General features: G+C 35.5%; 1 protein-coding gene and 1 pseudogene across 3 annotated transcripts in view; one reads left to right on the forward strand and one right to left on the reverse strand.

Moving 5' to 3' along the window:
* The window catches only part of NEDD4 (NEDD4 E3 ubiquitin protein ligase), a 120,947-nt gene that overhangs the window by 31,888 nt on the left and 64,169 nt on the right, over window positions 1–24,890 (reverse strand). For 2 of the 3 annotated variants that reach the window (XM_028506828.2, XM_028506832.2), the window contains 6 exons: window positions 13,553–13,603; window positions 12,171–12,232; window positions 9,706–9,808; window positions 4,504–4,670; window positions 1,879–1,996; window positions 1,623–1,787 (listed from right to left, as the gene is read on the reverse strand). In XM_028506828.2, coding sequence (XP_028362629.1) covers window positions 1,623–1,787; window positions 1,879–1,996; window positions 4,504–4,670; window positions 9,706–9,808; window positions 12,171–12,232; window positions 13,553–13,603 — 666 coding nt within the window. The remainder of the gene's footprint in view (window positions 1–1,622; window positions 1,788–1,878; window positions 1,997–4,503; window positions 4,671–9,705; window positions 9,809–12,170; window positions 12,233–13,552; window positions 13,604–24,890) is intronic. The other variant, XM_036033893.1, reaches the window with a different exon arrangement.
* LOC114492504 lies at window positions 2,521–3,138 on the forward strand (annotated as a pseudogene).

The following is a 24,890-nucleotide window of genomic DNA, read 5'->3' on the forward strand; positions in this document are numbered from 1 at the left end:
TCTCTCTCACACCAATGTTTCTCTCCTTCATTCTCTCCCTTCCTTCCCCTCTCTGTAAAATCAATAAGCATATCCTCAAGTGAGGATTTAAAAAAAGTACAGGTAATAAAAAAATCAATATAGCTTATTCTTTAAGTCTATGACTGACCTTTCCCACTCCTCTGACAGAAAATAAAAAGAAATGAATGGGAGACCGAATAGACAGGTGGAAAAAAGGGAAGGAAAGGGAACAGACTGGCAGATTTGCTCTTGGAATACAAGTATTCTCAGACAATTGTCTACATTGAAGTTTTTTGAAGAACGTGCTGAAATAGAAATGTACAAACTTCTGTTAAGGCCAAGAAAGTAAATATCTTTAGTCTCTACTATAACTACTTAATTCTGTTGATGTAGTGTGAAAGCAGTCATAGGCAATACTCCAACATGTGGGTATGGCTATATTCCAATGATACATTAGCATATGGTGCCCTGCATATTGTCAGCCCTCTATAAATACTTACTAATTGAATGAAACTCAGGGGAACTCCAATTAGAATGACCCTAGCATCCTCAGAGAATAATCTTTGTTTTTCACTGAAAGATCTCTTTTGATGATACAGATTAGAGAGCTAGCCATAAAGATCACATTATTGCCATATATGTTGGGATACTTGCTTCTGCACCCTACAGACAGCAATTTTTATACTGGTAACTGAAATGAGAATGTCATCTATCTCCTTGTTGAGGCAAAGTGCATCAGCTCTTATTCACATATGTGTGTTGGTAACACCTGTGGTATAATTAAGGAGGAGAAAAGCAGCCCTATCATCCAGGATCTGGGCCAGCACTCATCAGTAGGATAAAGACAAAATCAAGACCACTCTGCAATCATTTCTGAACAGAGACAAAATGTGCACATTTTCCAAGAAATACCAAATATCTCCCTAATCTGGAAAATGTAAATTTCAGCTTCTTTATTATTTCTTTAGTCTTGCTATTGATAAGATTTGAGATGCCCTACTCCAGAATTATCCCCATCACCTGACAGAATTCGGGGCACCAAATCTTGCTTTCTTACGCCCTCCTCCAAACTGCCCACATGAGCACAAATCTATTAAGTCCTTATAACATCCTCTTACCAAGACACTCATGGTATGTGCCCTCCCTTGCTGAAATGAATAATAAACCCAACTTGTTCAATTACAGGTGTGTTCATGGTGTGGTCTTTGGCTGAAGAGCATCAATATAATGGACATTTGGACTCCAGTGATCATTTAGATTATCCAAGACTCTGCTCCATACCATAAGTGGGAAAATTTGAAAAATGATCATGCCGTAAAGTCCCAAAGTCACTAATATATTATTATGTGCCATTTGAGACAAATTTTTCTCATTGTAAGAAAAAAATTTTTGTAAATATTTGAAGTGATGGATGTTAACTAAACTTACTATGGGGATCATTTTGCAATATATACATATATCTAATCATGCTGTACATGTTAAACTAACATAATGTTATATGCCAATTATATCTCAATAAACTGGGAAAAGGCAAAATTTTATGTATAAGTTTGATAATGAATGGATACACACACACACAATATAAAATCCTAAAGCTACAACAAAATCTAAGAGCATCTTACTGAGCTGGATACTGGCTGGCCAGTGGCTGAATTTCCAGGAATAGCAAGTATGGCATTCAATTCTTCTGCAAGCTGAACCCGAACATCCAAGTTATTTGATGGTGGAGGTGACGAGGCCTGATTGCTATACATGATGCCTTCATCTTCTCTTATAATTTCCCAGTTCTAAAATGAACAGAATAAGCTTAAGCCACACATACTTTAATCTATTGATATAGCATGTGTCTATCTACGATAAAAAGGAAATTATTTTCACCTCGGAAGACTCTTGGTTGTCCACACTTTCTGTTTCCTCGGATATCTGCCGCCTGGTGGTAAATGCACGCTGTGCTTGCAGTTGAATGTTACCATCCTCAGCATCTGCTAGGCTGTCCCTGTTTTAGAAAGACAAAAGCTATCACCCATGTCTGAAGAGAGTTAGAAGAATAGTCACATATTCTGTGATCATTTAAAAAATACTTGTATCAGATCAGAATTTATTGTTTTTGGTCAGAAGCTATTTCAACATGCATAGATTAAGTTGTGGGCACATTGGTACCTTATGGAGTTAAAATTTTTGTGGAAATGTGTATGTAATATGTGTGCCTTTGGTATTTTAGTTCATCACTGTGCCTGTGATAGTTGATGACATATATGAGAACTCAAAAAAATCAAATCAATGAAAAGTTGAATGAATCAACCGAATTTCACTAATAATTTTATTATATTATTTTGCCACGTTATGACAAACGATAGCAGCACTAGAGTGTTCATAAAAGAGAAGTTTAAACAGTTGCATATACGTCTTCTTGAATCAGATAGCAACATTTTCTAAATTGATCTTAAGCCAGGGGGAAAGTTCCCCATGCGTGGGTGTAGAGGGGAGAATGGATGACAGTGTAAGGATGCTGCAACTGAAAAGTTAATATATTAGGTCTTCCCGAAAGCGACCAGACATGACCTCTGAAAATGGTTCGCTATTCACTTGACCCAGAAAATCCCACAAAATCATGCAAATCAAGAGGTTCAAATCTTCCTGTTTACTTTAACAACACTCATGAAACTGCCCAGGCTATCAAGGGTATGCATGTTCAAAAACCCACCAAGCATCTGAAAGACATCATTTTAAAAAAGCAATGTGTCCCATTCTGTCGATACAATGGTGGGGTTGGTAGATGTGCCCCAGCCAAACAGAGGGGCCGGACACAGAGTCGGTGGCCCCAAAAGAGTGCTGAGTTTTTGCTACACATGCTTAAAAGTGCAGAGAGTGATGCTGAACGTAAGGGTTTAGATGTAGATTCTCTGGTCATTGAGCACATCCAGGTGAACAAAGCTCCCAAGATGCAGCGTAGAACTTACAGAGCTCATGGGCGGGTAACCCACACAGGAGCTCTCCCTGCCACATTGAGGCGATCCTTCCTGAGAAAGAGCAGGTTGTTCCTGCACCAGAAGAGGAGGTTGCAAAAAGAAAAACATATTCCAGAAGAAACTGAAGAAACAAAAGCTTATGGCCCAGGAATAAATTCAGCAAAATAAATACTAATAAAAGTAAAAGCAGAGAAATAAGTTAATACATTACAATTAAACACTTAATGGTCCTGGTATGAAAAAAGGCATGTCTGGGTTTAGGAAAGGTATGTGGTGCCATACTGAGGGGTTGGTCTTTCTACTGTGCCTTTCCTAAGTTACTCTGGTCATTTACTAGGTATATTATTTTAGCAATTTGCATTTATTATATACAGACCATCAGATCAAGATTTTTTCAAATATTTAATAACAAAGTTATTGTTAATTTATTTAATGCCCTATAAGCCCGGTATAGTCAGAGGACCAGTTCTTACTGTGCTGTTGTTGGAGAAAACAAAATTTTGACAGATTCCGCCCCCCCTCCCCCCCGCCAAACATTTAATTTGGGCTAGTTGAAAGTGACAAGTATAGAGAAAGAAATGTGATTCTGCTCAAGTCAAGCCTGCCTTAATACTGAGTATGCAATACGACAATTTTGCAGAGTTTTACAGGGTCTTCAGTTTTGCAATCTGCATGTCATTCTGCAGAAATCAGTGCCCCTGAGCCATGGATCACTGATTTGCTTTGGGAGGATTTGAGAACAGAAAATACCCATGAAAGTGCCTGGGCCATCAGACACAAAATACCAAAGTACAAAATTAGAAGGTTAATGGATAAATAAAAAATTTAAGTCTGTGTCAGACAGTGGAAGACTAAAGAAAGATTTCAGAAAGTTGTAAGATAGAAGTGGAAGGATATTGGATAATAAACACGAATACGGGGAGAATTTATTTACAAACATGTAGTCTGATGATAGAAGAAAAATGTCACCAGGGAGACGTAAATGAGAATGGAGGTCATTCTTGAAGTTGTTCTGTCCTTGATCTGTGTATGGTAGAAATTATGTATACATTGGCCATGTTGGCAAACATGGTGTTAAATAGGTGTTTAACTAAAGACCCTTGTTTTGAATCCATTATATGTTACAAAATAATTTATATTTTTAAAATAGTGTACTGTAGAATTTTAAATTTTATTATATTTTAGTAATAAACTGCAAAACATCTCTAACATTTTCTAAATCATTCTAAAGAGGAAAATGTACCATTTTTGGCTACATAATATTAAAGATATACATAATTAATAACTTATTAAAATAAAGAGGCAGTTTGAAGGGTGGTATTTGTGACTCAAATAATTTTGAGTATCATCAAATTATTTTAAAAAACAAACAGCTAAGACAGCATTTTTTAAGTCCTGGGCCATAAAAATCCTGGTGCACTTACAGTTTATAGACTCATACAACATTACAAATTCATTTGAGACATGACTTCAAAAAAAAAATTAATGGTCAAAATGTATTCCAATTACAAACGTGAAAGCCACCAGCACATACTGAAGGGTTGGTCTTTTCCACTGTGTTCGTCTAGATTCATGGTTTACATAGTAGGTCCTTCCAAGAACATCCTGTCTCTCTTCCCATCCCGGAGGTAGAGGAGAAGGTTCTTGCTGCTGCTGCAAATGGCAAGCAGCATCTGGTTGGTCCAAAATAACCCAGCCAGGCTGAAAAACAGAATATTAAAAATTAAATTTATGCTTGATTTTTTTAATCTTATAAATTATGCTAGAGGAAATTTAAAATGTCAGTTAGCATATCTAGTTCTATAAGTTACACAAAGACAGAATAAGTACACTGTCAACTTTTAAGATCATAATATGAAATTCCATGATAATGAAGACTTTTTTGTAAAATGGTAACATTTAACTTTTTCTTGAAAATTTTTAAAATTTTCCAAAAATGTTTTAGAACATACTTAATAGGAAAAAAAGAACAGAAACGAACAAACAAACAAACAATAATGGAAAGCACTGAGAAACTGAGAAGCATAATTTAAACTAGAGTAAAATTAGGCTGTTCTCTAAATTATAAGCAAATGAATGATGGGCAGGGATCATGCTGTCTTGGGCATTGCCTTCCCACAGAGAAGGCACCTTGTATAGGATGGAAATCAATAACTCTCTGAGACCTGCAAAAGATAATATTAGATGAAGGTGCAATATGCAGAGGCATGAAAAGTCCAAGTGATTTAAAAATAGTTGCTACAATGAACACTCTACTGATTAAAAAGTCATGACAACTCTCTGGTCTGGCTTTTTCTCTTTCTCCTCTGGACCCAGGGAAAACATTTTCATCAAGTCAGCCAAAGAAAGAAAGTCTTGTTTGTTTTGTTTGAAATGCTTGGAAGGCACTGGAAATTTCCTGGGATTATAGAGGGGGTAAATATTATGAAGCCTTAAACCAGATAGTTAAAGTAAGGAATTAATGGAAAAGGGTAGCAAGAGTTAATATATATTCTTTGATACCAGAAACCTCAAAATAGAAAAGGCAGTGGGTACAAGGTTCACTAAATACTAGAATGGCTAGGAAAGCATAAATAAACTAGTAAAGGAAACTTACAAATTCCTGAATGAATGAAAAGACTTAATATGATCTTGGCTAGGACACCTCAATCTCACACTGGTGTCAATTCTACCCAAGTTAATTTATAAAGTTGCCAAGATTCCAATTAAACTACATTATGAATTTTTAAAAAATAATGAGACATGGCAATTCTGAAGTTCAAATGGAAACACAAACATGTAGGAAAAATTAATAGAATTCTATAAAAGTAGAGCAACACTTGGAGATTAACCCTGCCAGATAAAATATACTGTAAACCACAAGAATTAAAGCTGTGTGGCCATGGAGCACACAAGAGAGCCCAACAGGATGGATTAGAAAGCCCAGGAAGAGACTCAAAATTATAGGAGTTTGGTCCATGATAAAGACACTTTTCAAATTTGTGGGTAAATAGGCTTATTACCTAAAAAATAGAAAAAAATTAATTTAGATCACTACTTCCTACCTTATACCAGGGTGTTAGAAATTGTGCAATATTTAAATGTTAGAAAGTCAAACCAAAATGTCTTAAAACATACCTGAGAGATTTAAAAAATATAGTGTAAGAGTGGGAAAGCCATTGAGTATAATACCAAATCCAGAGCAAAAAAAGAGAAGATTGATACATTTGATTATAAAACCCCTGAATCTGTACATGAGAAAAAAAACTGCTAAATCGAAGTTTAAAAATGACAAATTGAGCCCTGGCTGGCGTAGCTCAGTGGATTGAGAGCGGGCTGCGAACCAAAGTGTCGCAGGTTCAATTCCCAGTCAGGGTACATGCCTGGGTTGCAGGCCATGACCCCCAGCAACTGCACATTGATGTTTCTCTCTCTCTCTCTCTTTCTCCCTCCATTCCCTCTCTAAAAATAAATAAATAAAATCTTAAAAAAAAGCAAACATTTAAAAAAATGACAAACTGGCCAACATTAGGTACCATGATAACAGACAAAAATAATTTCCTTAATAAATATAGAGCTTGTTTTTTCCCTAGGCACTGTGGACCCCACACTTAAGGGCTGGTGTGTGTCCACCAGTTGATAGCTTAGAAGATGTAAGAGAATTCTTCTACACTGAAAGCTGGATCTGAACACAAGGAATCAGGAAGAAAAGCTGGGAAGGAAAGGAGTATTTTCTGGCAAGAAGGGGTTCCTGATCTCTTCTAGCTCTGGTGGGACTGTTACAGCCTGAGGCAGAACAGGATGGGAGGGGAAGAGGAAGACAGAGTTATTCTGGGAAAAGGAAGGTGGATGGGAAGTAGCACCAACTCCCTTTCTTTTTATTCTCTGTTCTGTTTTCCTTTTTAGCTCATCTATGGGAACTGATGTCTTTTTTTAATTTTTAATTTCCAAACTCCATTCTGTTCTTTCCCTCAGTCCTGTTACTTTTTCTCTCCATCTATGTTACCTTGCTTTTCTCTCCTTTCCTTTCCTTTAAATAATCATAATATTGGACCTACATGCCTACAATTTAGTCTTGTATAAATTAAACCAAATTTTATTTCTCCAGTTTCAATTTCAAAAGCACATGAGTTGAATTTTTGTCTTTTATCTCAAAAAAGACTAAGATGTAATTTTTTGTTGAATATGGTCATTGATTATTTTTCTGCAGATTAATGACATTTATTAATAAAACTGTCCTCACTTCTGCTTTAAATGATTGTAAAAATATTCACAGCTAGGAATATGATACCAGAAAATATTTAAAATCTTCTTAAAGATTTGTCTCTTAAAGGTCTGCTTATTTGATTTCTGTTACACAAGTAAATCCAAACAGAGGAAAAAACTAATTTAATTAAGAACCTTTTTTGAAAAGCCTGTTTCAAGTTTGAAAAAGTACAGTTGTACATTTTAATTTTGTTTAGAAAGACTGAGTTCTCATTTTTATATATAATGTCTCCCTCATACACGTGTATCGTGTAATACTCTTCACAGAATAATTGTCTAAGTGTCAATGAATGTTACTAATTACTAACCTCAAAGCTGAGATGCAACTGCCCACAATCCAATGGAGTTAAAGAAACTCAGAAAGCAAGTGTTCAGAGCTACAACATTGTATGTTAATCTTGTAAAATACACATAAATCTAAAGTTGCAAGGGGTACAAAAATCAAATGTTACATGATTATCTATATAGCCATCTTACTAAGGAATGCCAACTACCTTAGAGTAAGCCTCTTGTGCTGATCACAATTGTTTTCTTTAAATAGTAGAATTGTGTATATTCAGTCACAAATTAGATGTCAAAGGCAAGACTTCTCTGGTCATGAGCTACACAGAATATAAATAAGCACAGATTCATGTGTTTAAATTCCTGGGGCCTTTCATAAATAAACTCCTACACGCTTACATCCACTGAAATTATAAGGTGCACTCTGAGGGAATTCAAACATTGAGACTTCAGACCACAAAATGAGGCAAAGCAGCTCTGCCCACAGAAACTGAACTGTGAATAAGGTACCTGTGATACATGTGCGTGGGCAACACTTGGAGCAGGTTACTAAATAATAAAATGCTGTTAGCTTTTTAAAAGTTACTAAATAAAGAATTTTCTTTCTTTACAGCAGACATCCTTCATTTCAAACAGAATTTTATTAGGAAAAATATCCTGTGCACCAAAATGCCAGAAACTTTGACCCAATAAATATCTTAAAAATGTTAAGTCTGATAAATCACAGAAAAACAAAAAAGATACAAAGGTAAATTAAATAAGTGAATATAGACATAAGAAAGGCTACTGAGTTCTTTGGCCACCAAACTAAGGACTAATTATATTCTATGAGTTGAAAAAAAAAGTTCTTGCCATTATTTCAGATCCCCCCACAAAACAAAATCTCATTTGTGTATATAAAAAATTCCCATAAAGTTGTTACAAAAGCTCTGCTTATTCTAAAGCTTTCTTCCTCTTCTGAAGGCATGTGGGTTTGTGAGGTAGAGCCCAGTCTTTGGGGAGGGTCCTCAGCTTTATAGTTCCAGAGACCTAACCAGACCCTCAGGCAAAGGGGCAGGGTGACAAGGCACTGTGTGTTTTCACTAAATGTCACTGAGCAAGATGCTAACTTTGATGATAATGTTCTGCAAGGGAAGCCTCAAGGGGCAGGTGTTTTTGTCTTCTTTTCAAGTCTTGAATTTTTCTGCTGAAGAAACCTTTGGCCTCATCTGGCAAAACCGGTGACTATGCAAATGAAGAACCTGAGGTTCAGAGAAGCTCAGGGCTGGCCAGTAGCAGACCTTGCAAACAGGATTCCAGTCTCCAAATCCCAGCCCAATTCTATTCCGAATACACAGTCTTGGCTTCTTCCTCACTCACCCCAGATACACATGGTTTGGCCCAAATACCTGACTTGGACTTTCTCTTATTTTGTCACTCATGAAAATTATTCAATTCTATTTGCCCCAAATAAACGTGGTTTTTTATTAGATCACTTGAATTCTCTCTTTCTCTTTCTCCCATTCCCTCCTTTCCTATGAGCTCTGTCTCCAACCATGACAGGAAGAGTAACAGGAATTGTGTTTCATAAAAAGTTCCTAATTAGCAGAGTCACCTCAAAATTTCCATGTATTTGACTTACAAAGTGTTCTTACTTTGATGCAGAGGAACATGACATGGTTTAGAAAACCAAACAACTAGAAACAGTTAATGACAATTATAATAAATGCTCTCTTTTATAAACATTGTATTCTCTATTCTTTTACCTTTACGAATGCCATTAATAATGGCCATTCATTCTATAGAAATATCCTTAGAGAAATGTTTAATAAATGCTTGGGTAAAATAAATAAATATCCAGGTAAATAATTTATATTTCACATTTTTAAAAAATTATTGATTTTAGAGAAGTGAAGAAGTGGGGTGGGGTGGGGAGAGAGAGGGAGAGAGAGGAGAGGGGGGAGAGAGAGAGACAGAGAGAGAGGAGAACACTGACATATTGTTTCACTTGTTTATGCACTCATTGGTTGATTCTTGTATGTGCCCTGACCGGGGATCAAACCTGCAACCTTGGTGTATCAGGATGATGCTCTAACCAACTGAGATACCCGGCCAGGACCTTACTGCACATATTAACTTCATTGTATAAAGTTACTTTTTTTCACAGTATAATAAAATAAGAAATTAGGTATTTCATGTTTAGTTTAACCAAATATTTATAAAATCTCACCTCTAATTCCTCAGCCTGTTCTGCATTATCTTCTTCTGAGCCATTGCTTTTAGGTAGATAAGTCATTTTTAATCTCAGATAACCTTTAACTCTTGATTTGTGACTATAGAAGAGAAAATAATTATTCACAAAACTTTAATACTAGAAAGAAAAGAATTCATATACTAAGAGTTTATTGAACACCCACCAGCTACTAGAGGAGACTCAATGACAAATTATAATACAGAAAGTATCTAGGAAAAAGAATAAATGGTAGAGAAAAAGGAACATACCATAAATAAACAACTTTTATGAGATAAGTAAGACACTCAGGAAGTTTAAGTAAAAGATCAGAGAGAATTTAAGAGAAGTTGGTACTGGAGTTGGGACTCGAAGACAGGGGAGGGTTTTGGTCTGTGGCAGTAATGGGACAGGCATGTGAATGAAGAAGAGAGCAAAAAACAAGGAAATAGATGGGAGACCTAGGGTGAAGTTGAGGAAATGGCAGTAATTGAACTCGGCTGGATTACAGGGTACACATAATGGAGGTGGGGATGGTGAGATCCAGGTGAAACAAGGGAAATTGAGGTTTTATTCTGCATACTCTGTGAAGCCAGAGAATTTTGGGAATACAGAAAGGCACCCTCAGAGATATGCACTTGAGATACTAATCTAGCCACATGGTATGAGACAACAGAAGAGTGAAGAGCAAAGCCTGATAACCGTCTGGAACCTAGTATCTTTCTTTGACAGCTGTTTGAATCTGTCCTACACTGATTCACCTTATCTGTTTTCATACTGTATCACCTCTTTGATTAACGAGCTGTCTATGCTCAAGGTTGCTACCCACTGTATTAATATTTAAATTTTTTAAACCCATCTTTCTTAAGCTTCTAAATTAAGACTTACTGCCCCCATCAATTGCGATATCCTATTTACTTAAGAAATCTTTGCGTGTCCCACCTTTCTACATAAATTTTTTGGGTGACTTTTATAAATATCAGTTATGTCTTTGTCTTTCTAGACAAGAGTCCTAATTCTTTTTTCCTGTCTTCAAGAAATACGCCTCCCCCATGTGTCCATTAATTTTTTCAGTAGTTCTTCTGTGTATGTATAGTTCTCTTGGATTTGGAAAGTGGACCTACCCTGAGTGGTCAATAAAATCCCTGATGCTTGTCTCCAAGGCCACTAACGGTGGCCTGTCACCATATCTAAGGGGCAGTGAACACACTGACTTGTTGCTACAAAAGACAGATACAGAAACCTTGCTCTGATAATCTTTTATAGAAGAGTTTCTCTACAATGATATGTTTCATGTCTTTCCATCTAGATACTAAGCCTGTGGGTTTGCACTTAATGGGGTGAAAAAAATCTAGGAATGCAGTACATTTTCTATCTGAATAATGTTCTTTCTGCACTTGCAATAATATGTAGTGCAGACAGAAGATGTAAATTGTTAGTGTTTAAAGATAAGGATACTAGAAAGCACTTGACAAATTGAAAAGCAGGCTACCAGGGCAATCAAATAAGGGAAGAAATATTTATTTTGTTATTCTTGGTATGCAGATGTCACAACCCGTGAAAATTAAAGGGAGGAAAGAGATGTATATTTCAAGGCTTCTATAGAAATTAAATATGTGACTTCTCTTACAGAAAGTAAATAATAATAGTCAGAGTGCACTGTCTTTTGTTTATAAATATATATATATATATATATATTACAAAGAGTAATTTTAAAATTTTAAATTAAAAAGTTGCTAAGTTCCCATAGTATGCTTTTCAAATGCATTTTCTAATTTAAAAGCAAGATGAATGCTGTTTTCACAGATGTTCTTCCTCCGCTTTGCTCTGACCTTCTTGACAGTAAATCCACACACATGTCTTGACTAGATTTTACTTGACTAATTGGTACAGAAGATCAAAAGGAGTTTTATTTACAGCTTAAACTTTAGAATTTTGACAAAAATCAAGTAATTTCATTTAGGAAAATGAAATTATGGGTTTTAAATTCCAGTCTTTACTCATGTTATTTTCTCTAAATATTTGAGTTCTTCGAATACCTTTTTTTATTAAATTATGCAAAATATAGTTAGATTTTTCTGAAATTGATTTTTACATGTTGAGTTGGATATTAGTTCTAAATGAACTAATGCTTGTGATTTTTTAAAACACAGTATGACAAAATTACATATACTTTGTGATATAAAATCAATGTAAAATGACAAATTTTAGCTTTTTAGTCTGGTATCGGGGGGACAAATCTTTCCCAAAGGGGTGTGACCACTTTTCTGTATTTTCAGAATTTTTATACTATGTATATATTAATTTATAATCAGACATAACAATAACACTTTTAAAAATAATACAAAATTTAGAAGTAGATTATTTACAAAGCTTTAAACTTTGAATTTTCAAAGCAGCTACTATAAGGTATAATGAAGAATTTTTTAAAAAACTTAATATGTTATTATTTTATATTTACTGACCTTCTTGGGTGAAGAACAAAATCCTTAAATGTATATGGTCTCTCCATTCTTGGATTTTCTGTCTAGAATAAAACAGTGGGTTTTCAAGATATATCTATAACACCAAAACATGAACTTTTCAAGAATATTAATGAACTATGGTCTAAGGCATAATTGAAGTTAGAAATGAGAAAACTAGCTTTAGATGAATGGTTATAATCAATAGTGCTTTCACCGTCCCACACCACAGGAATTTTAACCGGCATCACAACTGAGTCTAAAACAAGCTGAGCAGGTGTGTTGTGGAGCCAAAAATAGGGTAGGAAGTGAAAAAGCAGAAGAGTGGTTAGTGGAATATGCAGTGTCAGAAAGCTGGCACGGTCAGAGCGTAGAGACAATTCTAGGAGAATGAAAGGGTAAACAGCGTGGAAAATAAGACTGAATTCAATATATTATTAAAAACTTATCATCTCTGAAGACTATAGGAAGCCAATAAATATTTCAGAAGGCTGATATGGTAAAGTATTACTTCTTTTTCTTACCAAGTTCAGCAGCAGCCTTTTGTTTTTATATTATCCTTTTCTTCCCTGTTACATTTTGCATTGTTAACTACCCACTCAGTCATAAAACTCTTGAATTATCATGACATTATTTTACTTGGTTCTTTTCCTGTCTCTCCTTGTCTGTCTTCTCTCTCTCCTCTGACAGACCCACAACTGTCCAAGGGTCAATGTTTAGCCTTCAGTGCTTTCATCTCTCTTGTCTGGACAGCCAATCATTCTCAGAGATTCCACTGTTACCTCGACAGAGATAACTCTCAATCCTTCCAGTCCCTTTTCCCTACACAATTTATTTTCATATCTCTGTCAGCTGCCCTCTCCAAGTTTTCGTTTTTCCTGTTTTCTATTGAAAATAAGTAAGGCAAAAAATAAATACATCATTTCAAAACAAAAGGGCTTTTCCTTCTAACTTCTAACTGTACTTTTTACTTATTTTTTAAACCCCTGTCAGGAACTTGATCCAATATAGTTTTATTCTAAAATGTTTCTTAAATCTGTCTGTTTTCCTTTAGTGCTCTATGCTTGGTCCAGATTGTTTCATGCCTATATTGTTATAGCCTGTCTTAGTGTCTTTCTGTGAGCCTAGGCTCTCCCCCTTCTAGTTACTTAGCAGAACATTTCCAAGCTGATCTTCCTCAAACAATGTTTTCATAATGTCAACAAACTTCAATGGCTCCATTTCTTATTGGAGTTCACATAAGGGGACCGTGATGATCAAATTAAAACAGAAAACATATTAAGAAATAATAGCAGTATATATTTTAGAAATCAAATATTAATATGAATTTAATTTCTTAAACTAAAAATAATAAACATAAAAAGTAAAATCATGAATATACTAACCGGTAATGGGTAAAGAGGAACATCCACTTGACCTAGGAAATCATCTCTTGTCTATAAGAGAAAAAAGAAAAAATAAGATTAGTAATATGCTCAATCCTTTTAGAAAATTTTGATGAACTACTGCCATCATTTACCAAAAAAGTAGAAGGTTTTGCTGTTGTTGTTCAATCCTATACAATACCAATAGAAAACAAAAAGTAATATAATGTAACTGCTGGTAGTGGCATAATATACTAGATTGATCCTTTTGCAGATAATAATTATGTACTCTAAAAATATAAAAATAACTATTTGACAGCACCATAGATTGACCAAAAGCAGGCAGAAACTGGAGGGGATTCAATCTTGAAAGAAGGAACATATGGCTTTTCACCTGGTATTACCCCACAGTTCATATGGAGAAGTGATTAGAACTATACACAGAAATCTGAAATGGAACTTGCTTGATAAATTCTTAGACCTACTTTGAGGTTAACAACAAAACTGGGAAGTGAGAGGCACAATCCCAGAAAGGAAGAAGCCATGAGTCCCTCCAAATCTATATATAAACTCTACCCAAATTCCTAGCTGACTCTTGAACTGCTGAACTGCACGTGTGAAAGGTAATGGCAGGGAGGCTGAAAGCACTGAGCATGGGTTTCAGCTGATGTTCACCTGATGGGAGACAAGCATTCTGTTAACAACTTGCTAATAGAAAAATCAGCAACCTTCAGTGCAAGATAACAAAATCCACCGTCTCCACCATGTACCATACACGCCGTCCAGTATACAAAAAAAAATGACTAAACACATAAAGAAATATGATCCAGTATCAAATGAAATATAATTAAAAGAAAACAACCACAAGATGAGCCAGAATCTAGGAACTAGCAGACAGTGAAATTAACTATTATACAGTTGTTTAAGGACTTACAAGGAAAATAAGGTCATAATGAATGAATGTCTTGGGACTATCATCAGTGAAATGGAAAGTCTAAAAATGAATCGAATGCATGTTTTATAACTGAAAAACATATCTGAATTAAAGATCAGTTGGTGGGCTTAATATATGATTGAAAATGACAGGAGAAAATTTATGTTAACTTGAAGATACATACATAGAGTTTACCGTGTTTTGGTGTGTATAATGTGCACCCATGTTTTTGGCCCAAACTTTCAGGAAAAAAATCTTTCGTTCTAATGTTTTAATTCAAGTATTTATTTATTTATATTTAGAAACAAAACTGATTATCGTATGCCATGCACTGGAGGATGTGTGACATCCCTGGACGGCCCCCGCTAAATGCCAGTACCACTCTTCCTCCAGTTGTGACAACCAAAAATGCCTCCTGGCACTTGCCCCTGGGTGGCGAAACTGTCCCTGGTTGAGAACCACTGGTAAAGAAGGTATAAAACAGACTGCTTCAACCAGTGAACAAAACATTCCACCCTTTTAAAACAACAGCTTCACTGAGATATAATTAACACCCTATACAATTCACCCACTTAAAGTGTACAATTTTAGAACATTGTCATCACTTTAAAAAGAAAGCCCATACCCATTTCCTCCCTCTTTCCTCCGGCCTAGGCAGCCACCAGTCTACTTTCTATCTCTATGGGTTTGCCTTTTCTGGGCCTTTTATATAAATGGAATCATACAGTATGTAGTTCTTTATGCCTGACTTCTTCCACATATCATAATGTTTTCAGGGTTCATCCATGTTGTAGCAAATATCAGTACTTCATTCCTTTTTTTTACTGCTAAATAATATTGCTATATTTATTTATCCATTTATCAGCTGATTGACATTGAAGTTTCCACTTTTGGCTATTATAAATGATGCTGCTATAAAGATTTGGGTACAAGTTTTTGTCCTAACATAGGCTATATACTTGGAAGTAGAATGGCTGGGTTATATGGTAATTCTGTTCAACCTTTTGAGGAGCTGCCTGACTTTCCAAAGTGGCTGCGCCATTTTACAATCCCACCAGCATCGTTAAGAGTGTTTCAATTTCTCCATATCCATGTTAACATTAATTACTACCCATCTTTTTGATAATGGCCCTCCTAGTGCCTGTGAAGTGGTATTTCATTGTGGCTTTGCTTGCATTTCCATAATGGCCAACAATATTGAATATCTTTTCATGTGTTTGTTATGCTCCCCATTTCTTAAGAACTCTTAACTTATCAATCTTCCCTAAATAATGCAGTCCTTACTGCACAGGAAGTGCCTGGTCACTGCAGGATAGACAGAAAGAAAATACTTCATCCCATATATTATTGCCCCATACGCCTTGTTCATTGATTGATTACAGTCTGTGAACAAAGCATATTAACAAAAAATTCATATAATGAAAATTTCCATGTCTCAAGTAACTCTGGTATATAAAAATATTTAAAACATTTCTTTCTTAACACTTCTTACATCTTCCTTCTTTGAAACCAGTGATCTGAAATGAGTTTCTTAACTTCTACTGTAAATGAAATGATCCCAGCCATGGCTGGTGTGTCTCAGTGGATGGAGCACTGGCCTGAGAACCAAAAAGTTGCCAGTTTGATTCCTGGTCAGAGCACATGTGTGGGTTGCAGGTCAGGTCCCCAAGTGGGGAAGTGTGAGAGGCAACCATCTATGTTTCTCTCCTTCTCTTTCTTCCTCCCTTCTCCTCTCTCTGAACTAAATAAATAAAATCTTTAAAAAAAAGAGAGAGAGAGAGATGATCCCAAAAAACCTTAGGGGCAACATACTTCTACTATTAGGAAAATGAACAAATTTTCTAAACTAAAAATCAATACACCTGATCTGAGGAGACAGAGCATATGAAACTAGGAACTATCCTGGAAAGTCTGGGACATATGGCTGGAACATATGGCTGCTATAAATATGGACAATTAGAAGTTCTTTTTCCATTTACAAAGAAACAGTAATAGTTTTAAATTCATTCCTATGAAAGCAAGACAGTCTGTGATGTTCATTAATGTTTCCCTAGCCAACCAATTGTTCCAAATTCTGAATATCAAGCATTTCTTTGCAAGAGTTATTTCCTATATTCAAAGAGCATGCCACTTATTTCATAAAGGAAATTTGCATTTGGTGACATATAATTAATTTAAGAATGCCTGAAAATCTACAAAACAATTCAGAATGGCAGGTGGTTTTAAACTGCAATGGGCACAGTTCAGTCAGTAAATAATACTTTGTCTAATATTTTAAAGATATAAATTTCAATTTCTTAAAAAAAAATTTAGAATGTGAGAAGAGAAAAATCCAAATGGCTGTTTTTGCAAAACTTCAATTAGAACTACAGATGGATCTAAGTTTCGGAGGGCAAACTGTTATTAATTTTGATAAGGTTGAAGTGACTGAATGTTCTGGTTTAAAAGAATAATGTTACAAAAAATCAGAATTTTAAAAACAGATAAGTTAAAGTACCATAGCATTGGAGAATATTTGGCTTTAAAAAGAGTTTCCATTAAATCTAAGACACAAATAATTTCCCAGGATAAATCTGCAGTAGAAAGCAAAATATTAAAGGAAGAATCACTTCCTCATAACCAGAGCCACACAACATTGCCCAAGCTTTCTGCTGTAATATCCAACTTTTCTTTTTAATCAGTAAAAGTGAATTTTATATCTGAACATTAAATATAGTATAGTTTCAGTTTCAGACTTACCTATAAGCCCTTTTGTAATGAAGATCATTTTTTAAAGTAATTTTAAAACATAGGTTACACTGGGTACAGAACTGAAAGGAAAACAAGGGTGTCTAGCTTCCAGCTATCTATAACTCACCGCTGTCCTTCCAAAGGCAACAGCAGTCATTTTTTTTGAGTTTGGCTATCCCTTCAGGTTTTTCTTTGATAGACTGTTATGCATGTGTTGCTTTTTTCCCCTTCAACAATATTTCTAGGGCCTTGTCCATTACTAGTCACAGAGGGGTGCTTTACCTCTCTCATGGCTGAACAGTACGCCACTGTACAGAATACCAAAAGTCAACCAGTTCCCTCCCTAGAGATAGACATTCAGGTTGTTTCTAATCATTTGCTATTACAAATAATACCTCAATGAACAAACTTGTGTTTACCATTTTGCATACATGCCAAAGATGATTTTTATTCTGTGTGATAATAAAGACAACAATGAGCTAATCTGAACTCATCTGAAATGGAAACGGATCTCAGTGACTGACTGACTGGGTGTTACAGAAGGAAACAGTGTCCCGAGTAAGCCCAAAAGTACATACAAGTTTTCAGAGATAAAATCAAGATTAAAGATTCAAGATCAAGAAGTTTGCATCTGAATTAATATCCTACTCAGTGTCGATAACATTAACTGTCTTCACACAACACTATTGAAATTCTCTATGTGCAAATGCCATGGTTCTTCTGTACAGATCACTAGTTCTAAAAAAATGAATTAGGGTAAGCAGTAAAAAAAAAAAAAACCCTAAATAAATTCATAGCTATAAATATGTTCAAACCATTGTTAATCATATTATTTAAATGAAGTCAAGAGATCAAGAGATATTTCAGAGATCATAAAAGACTAAGTAGAGTTAAAAGCTCTAAAGCTGAGACACTAAAAGTAAAATTATATGGAAACCTGTTTGTGTAAAGTAGAATTTAAATTATGAGTTAAGAGGTTAAACGTTTTCTTGATTTGAATACATGAAAAGTCAATATTCGTACAGAGGCTATTAGCACACGTGAATCTCTGAGAAAAATAGCAGAACTTATATGAATGGATCCATTTATAATATTTTTAAAATAAGAAACCACATATTTTCTGCTTCCAAAATTTTATTAAAACTATTATTTTAAATTGACACCCTCTCAAAATCAATACTACATCCCAGGCATTAAAAATAGAAAAAAGGATTATGAAAACTATTCAAATTTAGCTGAACTATTTTCTAATGTATACAGATCTTATTAAGTAAAATTTCACTGGCATAGCTTCTACCTTCCCACTCACACACAGACTCACTCTGTGCTATGACCTGCTTATTTTAAACGTTTTTTTGGAAGTTTAAGATTTATTGATTCAATCTTTTCAGTATGTTGAGAGGAAAATGGTGTTAGCTAAATAAACAGTATAATCTGATCTATGCTATAAAATCATAGTGCTATGGAAACCGGATGTCTTTGCTTAAAACAAACATTCAAAGTCCCGGCCTTGTGATTTGCTCAGCCAGCCAGCCTGTCTGGTAGATTTAACTATAAGACACACACTCTACTTGTTCTTTGACAATAGCTTCATACTGCTTGAAAATTTGGGTATATGCGTTCCACAGTCCTTAGCAACCTTCACATTTTCAAAGGTATTTCTTTACCTAAGGGAATGGGGTGGGGGTAGAGAGCTGGGAGAAACCTCTCTCCAAATCAGTTTCAGTTTGAGTCTCCTCCGAATTTCAGTTTCTTTGGAGGTCTCCACTTTCTAATCATCACAAATGTACTAAATGGACGATTTACCTTGACAAGTTCCTCCATCTCTACACGCTTTAAAGAAGGGGTCCCCAACCTCCCGCAGCGGACCTGGTACCGGTCTGGGCCTGTTAGCACCAGGTGGCACAGTAGGAGGTAAGCTAATGTAGTGAGTTTGAATCATCCCAGAACCATCCCCGCAACCCGGTCCGTGGAGAAATTGTCTTCTACAAAACTGGTCCCTGGTGCTAAAAAGGGGGGGGGACCAGTGCTTTAAAGGTAACCTTATAATTTACTATGAGGATTTTCAAATATAAATCATATTTTTCATACATTACAAAAAAGAGAATCTGAAGCAGAGCAGGAGTAATAGGACTCAGGTTGTGTTGTGTCACGCATGAATTGGACTTAATAATTATTTTTAAAATTAAAATTTAATATATCCAACACACTTTTAGAAGCAATTTTTATCAAATGTCCCTCAACTAAAGGACTATGTAGGTGAGAAGAAAGTCTTGCATTTGTTACAACTATTCTCCCCTTCTCAAAAAAGGGGAGGGGGTGATTACGTCTTCCTATTGTTTCAAATTTATATTTTTAAACAAAGGAAAATAAGAGGACTAACTATAAAGTTATAATTTAACCAGGAAATACCCACAGCTAGATAACTGATAAAAGGGGTAAGACTCTTCCTCTCAGAGGGTAAAAATACTCATTCTTGATTGAAAATAAACACACACAGAGAGTCTACTCTTCTGAGTGCAACTTAATTGTGATACTACCTTTTTTTTTCTTTTGAGGAATATCTCCCAAGCTACCAGGGAAAGAAAAGGTAAACCTTCTATAAAAATTGATTTTAGTGAGAGAGAGAAGGGGAGGTGGCTGAGAGAGAAAGACCGATTTGTTGTTCCACCCATTTATGCAGTCATTGGTTGATTCTTGTATGTGCCCTGACTGGGGATTAAACTGACAACCTTGGTGTATCAGGATGATGCTCTAACCAACTGAACTACCTGGCCAGGGATGGAAAAGGTGAACTTGTGATGCAATGGAAGCTAATATTCTCTGAGAATTTTATCTATGGTCTAAATGAAAAACTAATTTAACAGATGGCTGCCACTGTTAAGATATAGTAACTTTAATTCTAAGAAACCAAAAAGCTGTGTAAGATCTCAGATATGTAATTTGTGAACAAGTATGAGATGATCTAACATAATCATTTTAAAGTGGACAAAACAGAAGCTGTGGCAGTTGAGGAAGTATCTAGAAGCTTTAGCTCCCAACCTACTCTAGAGTTTCAAAAAGTTTAGGTTAGTCATCTCAAGTGGTTTTCAAACTTCAGTGGGTGTCAGAATTATTTGGAGGGCATATTAAAGACCGATCATTGGGCTTCACTCCCAGAATTTCTGATTCAGCAGGTCTTAGATGGGGCCCGAATGTGCAGTTTTAACAAGTTCTCAGGTAATATTCATGCATATGGTCCAGGAGTCACACCTAGAGAACCACATCTTTATTTAATCCTTGGAGAAAACCAGGAGGAGTAAGCAATGATTGATAACAGCTGAAGATGAATAAGCAGGGCATCTAAATGTATCTATCTTTTATCCCACTTACTTCCAAATGAACTTGGTCGTTTTGAGATAACACACACTGTCAAAAAGGAAAAAGGACTCATGGACATGGACAACAGTGTGGTGATTGGGAGGGGGCATGGAGAGGGTATAAGGGGACTACATGGTAATGAAAAAAATACAATAAAAATTTTTAAAAAGATAACACCATGTAAATTAAGACAAAGATAATATCTAATGGAATTCCTCTAAAAGAAGCAAAATGAGTCAGGTATCTATGTATTTGCATTTCTTTCTAGTTTAAGTTGTAAAAACAGAAAAAATTCTAATTATGACAATCCTCTTTTAAAACTTTGAAGATTGGCTACCGCATAAACATCATTCCCCAAGTATGCTCTGAGGGATTTGCTAGGTACTAAAAGAGTTCGATGGTGATCACATATTTGGGAAACATTTCATTAAAAAAAGTTCAAAAGTTTATTTCTGGGCTTTAGGAATTTAACTTTACTAGTTTGCATTGTGAAATTCCAAAAAATATAGCATGTGGCATTATACAAACTTATTTGTCAATGGGATGGGTTTTAGGTGAGGTATCTTACAGGTGAGGAACATTTTTCAAAAATATTGGTCCAGAGGAAAAACTATAAATTCCTTAGCGTGGGATTCCAGGCTACTTGTTTCTCCAGGCTGCCTTGCAGTCTTATCTATTAACATAAGCTTCCCCAGTAGAACACCTATGCCTTTGCTTTCAAACTCACTTCCCTGTGTAAATCCTATCCACTTACAATGCCCAGCTAAATATCATTTTAATACAAATCTTCTTGATGAGACTAAATTGCTAATTTCCTCCTCTGAAATTCTACTCACCTTGTATCTTTTAACATCTGTGTTATAATTCCCTTCTACGCCAATGAGACTATAAATTCTGTGAGGTCAACAAATGTTTGTGACTGGCTTCTGTAGTCAGGTTCAGTGCTACATGTAGGAGAATGTTCCTGATATCACAGGCCTATTACAGTCCTGCATGGTTTTACATGCACCTAAAAATAAAATGCATGTAAAAACTGAAGGAAAAATACAGAAGTCTACGGATGGAGACAGGAAAAGAGGTAGGGAAAACTTCCATTCTTTGTTATACTCTAATCTGCCCTGCCTTTATGGGTATTTAATACCTGGGGTAAATTCCAAATTATTAATGTAAAAAATTTTGAAATGGCTTGACTTATTAGAAAATTAATCATCTTTATATCAATTAATACTTCCTTTGTGAAAACTAGCTATTTAGACCTGAAAGTATTCTATGATTTGAAGAGAACTTATCAGGAGGAAAACAGAAATAGTTTTAACATTAAAAAAAAAACAACAATTCAGTGATATGACAGGAAATGCTACAATAGCAAAAGAAGATGGTTATCAGATTTCCCATGTGACTTAAAGTACCACTTGCCCATTTCAAAGGGGACAGTGTGTTGAACAGTATTAGAGAAATCATTGAAAGGGTTAAATGACTTGCTCCACTCCCTGTAATCTGCTTGCCTTCTGCAACCTGGACTTGAATTTCATTCTCTGTCATGAGTGTGATAATCTGCTAATGTTAGTACTCCAGATTGGTTTATTGATTCCCTGACCATGTCGCTCACTGCTTTGACTATGGCCTATGTTGCTAGATCATTCACTGGCATTTCTGCCTGCAGGACTGAATGGTATTTTCTTTACATGTAAGAGGCTGTTTTCCTTATGAAGGAGATGTGCAAGCTATTCCCTACACTTTTCCCCAGGCTTCCCCATCTGCTCCTGACTTTTTCTGCCCTCTAGTGACCATGAGCCACTCTCCACTCTTGGCATATGGAACCCACCACTTGGAATCTGCACAGAGTTGCTGGCTTGACAGAATATTTTGTGTGAAACTCTGTTATTCAAGTCTCATTAGATTATAACCCTGATCTCCTATTGATACTACACATGAATTTAAAAAATACATCCATGAGAGGTGAAATACACAGCTCATGTAGACTTTGATTCAGGTAAAACTACCTCATTTATATGCAGTGGTAGAATGAAAGATTTAACAGTTTTTACTTTTTGTAATGAATAATGTTTTCTCAGTTAAAAAATATTTCAGAATACTCTTACAATTTGATGACCTATTATCTGGTCAAATGTAAGTTCCCCTGATCTATAAACTGTTTTTAAAGTTTCTTCCAGGTTTAGAAACTCATAATTTCTATTCAATAATATAATATATCAATGAAAACAGAAAAAAGGGGGGAATGTGGGTTAACTGTTGTTTAAGAAAATAAGAAGTCAGTGGATTCCTTTAAAGCCAAATTTTTCTTGCTTACAGCAAGACAGGGAAAAATAAGTCCACTGGATGTGGCTCCCCCGCTTCAGCCACCACAGCTCCCTGCTGGCACCGCAGCCTGAGGTGCCTTCCTCAGCACAGTGGAGCGCTGTCAAAGTTGCAGGGCTATCAGTGCTGTGCAGCTCAAGCGTCATGTTCTAGAGCAGCAGGTGTGCTGCAAGAATTTTTAAAACATGCAATGCCTGGTGGGGCACTGACCTCTTTTCCTTTAGATTGTCAAATTTAAAACATAACAATAGCCAACACAATAGTTGTCCAGTATGAATGAACAAAAGTGTACCTATTTTTGTCAAATTGGCAAAAAAATATAATTTTTTGGTGTGCTGAAGGATTTTTGTAGTTTATGTGTGCCATGATATGAAAAAGGCTGAAAATGGTTGCTCTACAGGAACCTTGTCCAATAGAACTTTGGGCAATAATGGGTTACTCCATATCTGTGCTGTCCAATGCAGTAGTCACCAGTCACATGCAAACACTTGAAATGGGCCTCGTGCAAATGAGGGTCAGAATTTTAAATATGATTTAATTTAATTAAAATCTCAATAGCCCCATGTGGTTACTGGCCACTGTACTGGACAGATGGAGTTCTAGAAAATTTTTTAGTGAAACAGTATCTTTTGGTTTTAAGATTTTAGTTCTTACTGTGAAATTCAGACAGGTGCCCTGAGCTGACTGATTTTCTCATGCCACCATATTCAGAATCATGAGTCTTTTTTTAAAAAAATAGGTTGGCTCACACCTAAGGAAAGGTTGAATTAAGCTTTTCAAGAATGCTCCTGAAAAAGAAGTCACCCGAAAGAAAAGAAAGGGAGGAGAAGAGACGACCGCCAGAGTGTTGGTCGCTGTTGAACTGGGGTTCACTGGGGGCACTCACGGGGCCTCAAGGCATTAATCTTTCTACCTCGGTGTGTGCTGGAAATTTTCTGTAATAAAAAGTTTTAAAATACTTGGGAAAAAAACATATGTAGTTTATAATGATTTAGGTAGTTTACACTAGTTATTGAAGAAAAATTAAGAATGAAATTCCTAAACAGTCTTTTAGGAGGTAGGAACACACAGTGTGTGTTATTTGATCAATAAAAATAATCAGAAAGAACAAAGTAATTATAAATATTGGGTAACAAGTCAGAAAAATAGAAAAAATATTTTAAAGATAAACTAGTTCTCTAGTAACAATGTGTTCAAATAATAATTCCTGAGTTTAGCTTTACTCAATAACGGCAATAAGATAGGACTTGATTGGATTGTATGTTCTATAGAGTGTATAAGTTAATCATCAGGTTGTAGTGAGTCCAGGTGGAAATTTTCCTTTAGACAACTCTTTTTTTTCTTTCTGATGTTATTTTTTACTAGAATAACCTACTCTAACTAGCTTTATCTTGTAGATTTCTCTTGCTGCAGAGTAGAATGAAAGTCCTCTTGGCTTATGAGGTAGAAAAGTGCTTTACAATATATAATAGAGCTGTGTTTGGTCCAAATATGACATTTACTAGATTTACGATCTCAAGTAAGTCACTTTAACTTTTCTGAGTTTGTTCCCTATTTCTTATGGAGATAGTCACTATCTCAGAGAGTTTTTTGAAATGTGGTATATAATATTTGTTACCTGATTTAAAGTTTTACAGATACACATGCAGGGTTAAGAGTTTAAAACATATATCAGGATTTCCCCCAAGGTAAAAAATCATCATAGTTGAGGTTTCAAGATCTAGTGACAGTGAGCATCCAATGTCACACTCCAGTAGAAGGTCATTATGGTCTCCTCTTCCTGCTGCTCCTGTAGGCAATAATCCCATTTTCAATAGGGCTATTCTCCTTTCGTCAGAGTGGCAAGTATGCACATTTACATTTAAATGTATTGCCAAGAATGTAAAAGGTTGGGAAATATGTTATGGAAACCATGCATTCTATTATAAAGAATATTTAATTTAAGTCTTTCTAGGAGTAGCTTCACTTCTAGAATATGTACAATGTATTTCAGACAACAGGTATAAAAACCAGGCC

This window comes from Phyllostomus discolor, chromosome 1, assembly GCF_004126475.2.
Source record: "Phyllostomus discolor isolate MPI-MPIP mPhyDis1 chromosome 1, mPhyDis1.pri.v3, whole genome shotgun sequence".
NCBI lineage: Eukaryota > Metazoa > Chordata > Mammalia > Chiroptera > Phyllostomidae > Phyllostomus > Phyllostomus discolor.